Genomic DNA, 8375 nt, shown 5'->3' on the forward strand with positions numbered 1-8375 from the left:
GAATCAGAATTTTGGGCAGAAAGCTTTAGAATGTGTATTTTAACAAGCTCACTGGGTGGTTCTCTTCCATAGGAAATTGGCTTCGGGTAACCTTATCAGGATTCAATTAATTTAAGTCATAAAACACAGGTGAGAAAAGGAGGAATTTGTGTAAATGTGGGAGTTCCCAAACCGTTGTTAAGGGAAAACCCTTCTGAGAGTTATTAAGAGGTGAACTGAGTACAAAGACTCCCACAAAATTTGGTGTAATTATTCAAATCGATCAGGTTTCTTTCCCTTTTTTTTTCCTTCAGGATTTCCGTATGTTTAATATGAATCATCAACAGGGAGATTCAACAATTTGGGAGATGCAAAATTTCCAAAGTTTATTTGCTCACGAAACAATTTTCTCCCTTTGAGGATCAGAATTTATATTCCATAGAAAGCCATAGGCCATGAGAAACCCCAAACTAGACCTTATGTTAATAATATACTATAATTTGAGAGAACACACAGTATGTACATCTTATCCAATGGAAAATTTTAGAATTTGAGTGAAAGAATGACATTTCTTTTTGCTTACGGATAGAAAATGATGGAAAGATAATATACGGGGAATTGTGAACACCTAGTGTTTTTCAAACTTTCTTTTGGCTGAGGACCTATTTCATAAAGTTAAATTTTAACTCAATGATATAAGATAGAAAAAAAATAGAAGCAGAAGTACTATGGTTTAAAGAACGGGGGGAGGAGGAGCCCCGAAGTCTCCATTTGCTCCTACTCGCCAGTGCCTCGCCGACCTCCCCAACCCTGATTTCTGATTCAGAAGAATCTCTCTGGTTCCTGGGAAGGCGCTGTGAAATCCACAAAGCTTGCTTTCCATATAAATGTGAAGGCTTAAGTATTTGACCTTTGTGCAGAAATTAGAGGTACGTGGAAAGGTGACAGTCTGAGCATGAAGGCTGTTTTGTGAGAGGGGCATGACCTCTAAATCCTGACACTTGTGCTGGTCTGAACTGGAGGGGACTCTCTAAAAATCAAGGGACAAGTGGGGGATAACTTAGGGGCTTAGATGAACAGGAGAGGAAATGTTAGCTTTCAAAAAGCTGCTCAGCTAGGAAGCAGCTGGAGTATATCTATGTAGCTGGGTCAGAAAGAACTAGAAATTGTATTCTAGAAATAGTTCTGCGCAGATCTTTTCAAGCCGCAAAACTTTACCACTGGCTGGAAAATAAAATTGTGCTGACTGGTTGACCTCTGATACATTACTCGCTCTGAAATAAATGCAAGCTGCAGGAAAAGCCAGGGCTTTAGAGGTGTGTCCTATGAAGGCAAAGGTCACCTCTTAACTCAAGAGTCTCTGAAAAAATGTGAGACAAAGGTCCTCTGATGAGAAGCAATGCCTTACCATCTCCCATTTGGACAGGACATTGGCTGTTATTTATAATGTAGTACCTTATGTATGTATATCCTTTTTACGTCTTCCCTTGGATAAATGTCCAGGTAAACAGTGCACTTAAAGCACAGATTCTTTTTATCTCAAATTCTCTGTCCCAGAAAAGTTCCATCTGTCACTATATAAAAGTCACTCAGGAATAGGGTCCTACAGTATATGACATGATTCACACGAGACAGAGAGCCAACAGGCCCAAGACCGATGCAGGCTGCAACACTCACCTGTCCACAATGATGCCGTGAGGTATGAGGACATATTCCAAATCTCCATAATAGTGCTGCGGGTACGTGAATAAATTCAAGTCATATCCTGGCCAATTATCCATAATCTGTAAATCAGATTATTTTGGTTATGGTATTTTCCACTGGAAATTCATTTTAAAAACATTAAAAAAAGAGTTATCATTGGAAAAACAGAATATTAAAACCAGAGAATAGGTCTGATGATCAATTTGACATTAATTTATATTCTGTCAACCTACAAAAAGCTCAGTGGGACAAGGTAATTTGTTTCATATAACCTGACAAAGGACCTAGTGCTGAAGTGAGAGCATGTACTCCATTCCCAAAACTTGACAGTATGCGATAAAAATACAAACTCAGTGTCTTACAGCTAACCTGATGGTATTGTTTGTAAGAGTGTATATGTGTAAATATAGAATTTCTATTTAAATTATAGACATTATGAAGATATATCAGTAACATTATATTTGTAGTTATGCTAATGTAGACAGTATCATCATATATCACTATGCTGTCTTATATATACTATTACATTTCTATGCATTGTAAATGCCTCCTGTTAAAAGTCCACGTCTCCGGGAATTAGTGCAGACCCACACTTCTAAGTCATCTCGTCCTCCTGGTAAATTCTGCTGAAGGATGTACTGTGGTGGGAACTAAAAGCAGTCTTACCGGGAAACTGTTGCTCCAGAAAATTGGCCTATTCAGGCTGTTAGCAAGTCTTCCTCTTGCTTAGGATGGGATGTGCATGTTTTATGGTTAAAATAGTAAAGAGGTGGGAGAGGAAATGAAGGTGAAGGTCTTACTTTGACTTTCAGATCGCCAAGAAAGGTGCCACACGAAAGTGTTACTCACTCTCGAAGCACATCGTGGCTGCATCGCCGGGTCCAGCTCTTTACTCCTGCACGCTCTGTCAGACTGCTCTGTCAAGCTTTAAGCTTTCAAGGCCTTTCACAATGCAGTCTTACCCTAATTTTCTAGCCCAGTTTCCTACACTATCCCCTTCCCATGCTCAGTTTGGTCTTCAGTCAAGTCACGATCCTTCCCAGCTGCGTTCTTTTTGTTCATCTGTCTGTCTTGCACCTATAACTTCCCCCAGTTCTGTATCCTAAGCTCAGCTCCCTTTTCAGAAGCTCAAGTCAGGCCCCGCTCTTTCTGGAGGCCTGTTCCCGCCCTCTGCTCTCTCTCAAACTCCTGGTGCCCCTCACACCTATCTGTTCAATCAAAGGCTTCTCTTCAGGCTCCTTGAGAAGACTCCTGCCCCTTCCTGCCCCTGGCTCGCTCAGTCTGGTTTGGTTGTATTGTCTTAGAATCCAGCTGAACTTCATTTAATGCTGGGACATTCTTCTGCTCTCCATTTTCCTCCCCTGGGACTCTTTTGCTCGGGTTTTGAAAGGGCGTCTAGCCCCCACCTGCTCCCATCCAAGTTCTGGGTTCTAGAATGCCAGCCAAACGAAACTTGTGATATCTCCCCCCCAAATTAATCCTTCCCTCTCGGTAAAGGACAACTCATTTTCCTGGTTATTCAGATCGAAACTTCAGAGTTATCGTAGACTCTCATTTTTTCATCCCTTCCATGCAACCTATTGGCAAATCTTATCATCAATTCCTTTAAAAACATAACCAAGATCCCCTCTTAACATCCCCACTGCCTCCCCTCCCCATCTGTGCCATCTTGGTGCACTCGTCCCCGCCCCACACGGCAGCTGGAGGGCTCCTTTAAAACGGTGCATCATATCATAGCAGTCTTCTGCTCACATTTTTTCAAGGGCTTCCCATTTCACTGAGTACGAGCCAGAGTCCTCACATGGCTTCTCTCTCTGACTCGTCTCCCGGCCGTCTCTTCCTCTCTCCCTATGCTTCAGCTCCTGTCCTCCTTGCTGATCCTCCAACGTACCAAAGATGCTTCTGCCTCAAGAGCGTTGCACCTGCCATTTCTTTTGCCTATAATACTCTTCCACTAGATGCCCACATGGCTTACCCTTCATTTCCTTTAAGTCTCCATTCAGATGTCACCTCTATAGAGAGGCCTTCCCTGACCACCTATCTCAAATAGCACCCACCTCCTTCCCACTCATCCTTGTGTTCCCCTCACCCAGCTTTACTTTCCTTCACAGCATGTATTCCCATTGGATGTGACATGTGGGGGGTGTGTGCTTCTTTTGTCTTGTTTCCTCCCACTGGAATATTAGCTCCTCTGGCAGAAACTTTGTCGGTCTTATTCATTATTGAATCCCCAGTACCCAGGACACTGACCTGGAATGTGGTAAGTGTTCGAAATTGTTAAATGAGTGAATGAATAACACAGTCTCCGCCCGCAGATACTACCTGAACTCCAGCCTCAATCCTCAGTTTGTCTCCTCGTAATAAAGAACAGCACTGTTCAAGGCTCTGGAAATTCATATTGACTGTGAGCAGACTGATAGCCAAAGGTGCATGTCATCTGCATATTTGAAGAGTATCACATTTGCCCTGCCTCTACCAGCAAATTGGCTGGGTGTAACTGTTGAGTTTACACAGAGCAACTCTGGCTTCCACCCCTGAGAACTCCTCGGGCCTGCTATAACCATCAATACCACAGCGGCTGGTCAGAGCCTGAACCACCAGCTGTACGTGAGCAGCTTCCAGATCTGCTGGCAGGCCAAGGTTAGACCAGACGAGAACCCTGACCAGCACCAGGGAGACCATCCAAGTGCATAGCACTTTCTGGCTCCCCTTCCAGACCACACACACTACCCACTCTACTTCCGGGAGCGCTTCCAGGTGGTGGCATCCTTAACTAATGGTCTTCTCAGCCCATTCTTCCCACCATGCAAGTCCTTTACTGCCCTCTGCTCTGGCTAAATCTCAGAGACTACTCTCCATATTCTACAGCTCGGCTCTGACGCAGGCTGCGATGTTAGGGAAATTATTTACCCTTTATGAGACCCAGTTTCCCCCTCCCTTAAATAAGACACGTTAAAACCTATGGACAGGGTAGTTATGAGGACTAAGACTGGAACAAATAACATACTTAGAGTTCCTAGTACATTTTTCTGGTGTTTAATAAGTGCTTAATAAACGACGCCCCATAAAGAAAAGAATAAGTGACAAATAAAACCAACTTATAGATAAAAGCTGTAGTGGTAACCTGGAGCTGAGAGGCAGACAGAGAAATGTAAAGTGCAGTCAATGCCTGCCCCATACAGTTACTGTGAGGATTAAATACGACAGATAATGGATATAAAACTCTTCTATCCACACCTAGTCTGTAGTGCTTACGCAATATATTAACCATTTAGATGTACTGAAACATCGATAGTTTACTTACAAATTCTATGCTCCGATTAATTTAAAGGGCCTCAAACCTACCTGCAAAGTCTTATTACTCTAGTTAAAGTTGTAAATTTAAAAGTAGAAGAAATGTATTTCTCTAAAACTATTCTATAATCCAAAATTGGCCTTATTTTCAACGAGCATGACATAGCGTTTTCCTTGTTGAGAGAAAAGACCACTGGAGATAAAGGAACTACTCGTTTACCCTTTGTTATCCTTAACGGTGCATGCAAATTGCATTGTAAATAAGTCCTAAACCCGAAGGAATAGAGGCCGCTATGAACTGTAGATAACTGTGTTATTAATCTGCTTTTCAAAAAAATCAAAATGAGAAGTCTTTAAATAGTTTCAGTATCACAGATAACATGCTCTAAGTTTATTCAGAACAATGCTTTCTCTGTTCAAAGACGCAAAACATAGCTAGGCTGGGGAAGTGACAAACACATTAGCAGAGCCATTTTAGACATCAAATCCCAAAACTCTTTCTGATTCTTCTTCTCATCTGAAGATATGTCGAAAGCCTTCTTTCTAAGGCATTAAAAGTAATTTTTTGCTTAGAATAGTTCTTGCCTTATTTTTTCAAGTGGTTTCCCCCAGGGAGAGACATAGTTTAGAAACACATATAAAAAGTGAATCTCTGCTCTCTCTGCTGGGAGGTCCCTCTCTGGGCTCCACTCTCTATTTCAGGCAGTGACCACGGCTGCTGCCCATTTCAGGGTCAAGGCTACCCCTCCACCAACAGAGAGGTAGGGAGTCTCACCCCTCAGCCGTTGCCAAGAATCCCATTCGTGAACATCAGCATCTTGAACTCACTCTGAGTTTGCCTTACCTGCCTATATCCGACTTAAGTTAATCTAATTATCCTGAGTTCTACTGGAGAAAATGACATAAATGCAGAAACTATCTCCATTATACATTGATTATTTCCTACCTTGATGGGCCCTCTCACTACCTCCCTGCATCTTTTAGAAAATTACCTTGCTTCTGAGGGCTTCTTTTAACACAGATAGATTGGGCTGTTTACACTATTCCATCATTTTGCCTTTTAGACTTTAACAATCTTATTAGTCATACAAATGTACCTCATTTCTTTTTAAGAGTCTCTATTTTTAAATAGGAGTGCTGTATTTTAGCCACTCTACAGATGGGAGGGCTTCTTTTTTCACTGACGGCTTTGTAATTGTTAAATACAATGCTACTTTTCCATCCTGGTCCTACGAGCTATTTCTGCAGCATCTGACACTCTTGATGTCACTCTTAGTCCCCTCATCCCCATCCACAAAGCTCCATTCCCTGGGTACCTCCCACCCTTCCTGCTCTCTCCTGCTTTGCTACTCATTCTTGGTCTCTTTATCTGGCTTCTCCTGGACACAGTGCCTCTTACATTTGGGACTTTCTGGATTTCTAACCTTAACAGCACGTTTAAATTTTTTCCATTTCACTGGGCATCCCTATCCACGCTCAAGCACCAAGTATTTTTCTATTTGCTGGTGATTTCCAAATTTATTCCAAATATGAATTTCAAATGTGAATTTCAAGTTGTCTACTGTGCATCTTGCATGTGCATCCTACAGGCTCTACACGCTCAATCCATCCAGAATTGAACTTATTTCCCTTTTTACATTTTCATCTCCCTCCCCTTTCCCCCATGCCCAGGCCTGACCAGCCTCTTCATGACAACTGGAGTGATGTTTTTTAAAAGCATAAATTGGGTGTAATAATTTCTTCTCAGGATGTAACGATTTCTTTGTACTTGGTATGTGCTGTCATGGATTACTCTGATTCTTGGTGGCTACCTCCTGCTTACCCTTCAGATCTTAGCTCACATGTTATAGAAAAGAGGCCACTCTGATCACCTGAGCAAAAGCAGTGCTCCCCAGTCCTCTTCCAGGACATAGAGATGGGCACCCTCTGGCTGACTCCTCCTCTTTGTTCTCCTCTTTCCTTCTCATTACACATCTGAAAGTATCATCTTTATTTGCTTTCAGGCTGCCTGACTATATCCCTTCTCTAGAACGTAAGCTCCATGAAGACAGAGCTTTGTCTTGTTCCCTGCTGTATACCTAGTGCCTAGAACACCGCCTGGAACCCAGCAAAACCGCCAAGGTGTGTGGAATGATTAAATAAATGAACTCCTGTTCCTTTAAGAAGGAAAAGCCCTGCTGTTAGATTTTACTGAGAAACACATTTCGACTTGAACCGTTCCATTTGAATGATTAGTGTTTCCTTCTCTAACTCATTTACCATGCAGTCCATTCATATTCACAGATTATCTGTGATTTACAGGCTTATTTCTGAAAAAAAGAATCTTAATGTAGTACTTTAGCCCCACCTGCCACCCTCACCACTGTTTTACATTAAACTCGACACAGTAACAACCCCACCTTCTATGGAACCCATTCTCTATGGGAGAGGGGAAGTGAAGCTGCTGGCCACAGGGCAAGATCCAATTTAATTCCAGGACACAGAGATGGGTACCCTCTGGCTGACTCCGCGAAGGGCTGCTAGGGATACATACAGAGGCTCTGGTCTGGGAACCCATCATCCCACATCCTCCCCACCGGACACACCACTAGATATTTACATGCATCCTCTCCAGTTTGCTAAAAGGGCCTCCCTCTCGTGCTGTGTCCCTTTTCCAGACGAGGAAACTGACGCTGGGGAGGCACTAGCTTATTTCGAACTTAGGCAGAGACCCCAGAGACAGGGTCTCGGCGCAGGTTTCAAAGCTTAAAACTCTGTCCACTTGAGCTACTTCATTTCCTAGCTGCCTTTGAGAATCCTCAGTATTCTCTTGGAAAACAAAACATGAGGCCCGCGCTGGAGAACTCAAGAGCAAACACAAAGGAAAGGGTAGCCCGCGGGGGTCTTCACAGACCCGCCCCGCTCCCAGGGGTGACTCCTGGCGGCGGGCAGGAGTGGGGACCGAGCCCCTCACGGGTTTAACACTGGAGTAGCGGACTCCCAGCCCGGAGGGGCGGGGAGCCGAGCGTGGACACTGAGAACGCGGGGTGAAGGGATGTGAAGTGCTTGGTTAGGTTATGCGCGGGCGCGGGCGCGGGGAGGGGAGGGCTGGGTTTGAGGGTGGAAGCGATCCCCGCCGGCAGGGAAGAACAAAGCAGTGGCCGGCCCGCGCTCACCCGAATGCACTTCAGGCGTTGAATCTAAGATGAGGGCGGCCCGAAGGGAGGGGAGGGGAGAGCGCGGGGGGCGCACGGCTCAGTCCGAAATCAATCGGGAGTTTGCATTTACCACTATGCCTCGCCCGTAGTCTGGCGCCTCCTCACTGCTCCCGGCCATGTTTCTCCCGGGGAAAGCGGGAAGGGAAGAAGGGCGCGGGAAGGATCTGGGAGGGGGACTGGGTGGGGGGGGATGAGGGCTGG

General features: G+C 44.3%; 1 protein-coding gene across 5 annotated transcripts in view; it reads right to left on the bottom strand.

Annotated features, from left to right (window-relative positions):
* Nucleotides 1-8361, bottom strand: part of PRTFDC1 (phosphoribosyl transferase domain containing 1) — an 81838-nt gene extending 73477 nt beyond the window's left edge. For 2 of the 5 annotated variants that reach the window (XR_003044820.1, XM_015585605.2), the window contains exons 1-2: nucleotides 8245-8292; nucleotides 1657-1763 (exon numbers count right to left, since the gene is read on the bottom strand). Coding sequence is in view for 4 of the 5 variants with exons in the window: in XM_015585605.2 (XP_015441091.1) it covers nucleotides 1657-1763; nucleotides 8245-8292 (155 nt within the window). In the remaining variant the exon portion in view is untranslated. Of the gene's footprint in view, nucleotides 1-1656; nucleotides 1764-8132 lie in introns of all 5 variants that reach the window. The other 3 variants (XM_025043488.1, XM_006907010.3, XM_015585604.2) reach the window with 3 other exon arrangements.
* Nucleotides 8362-8375: the final 14 nt, after the last annotated feature.

This window comes from Pteropus alecto, unplaced genomic scaffold, assembly GCF_000325575.1.
Source record: "Pteropus alecto unplaced genomic scaffold, ASM32557v1 scaffold11, whole genome shotgun sequence".
NCBI lineage: Eukaryota > Metazoa > Chordata > Mammalia > Chiroptera > Pteropodidae > Pteropus > Pteropus alecto.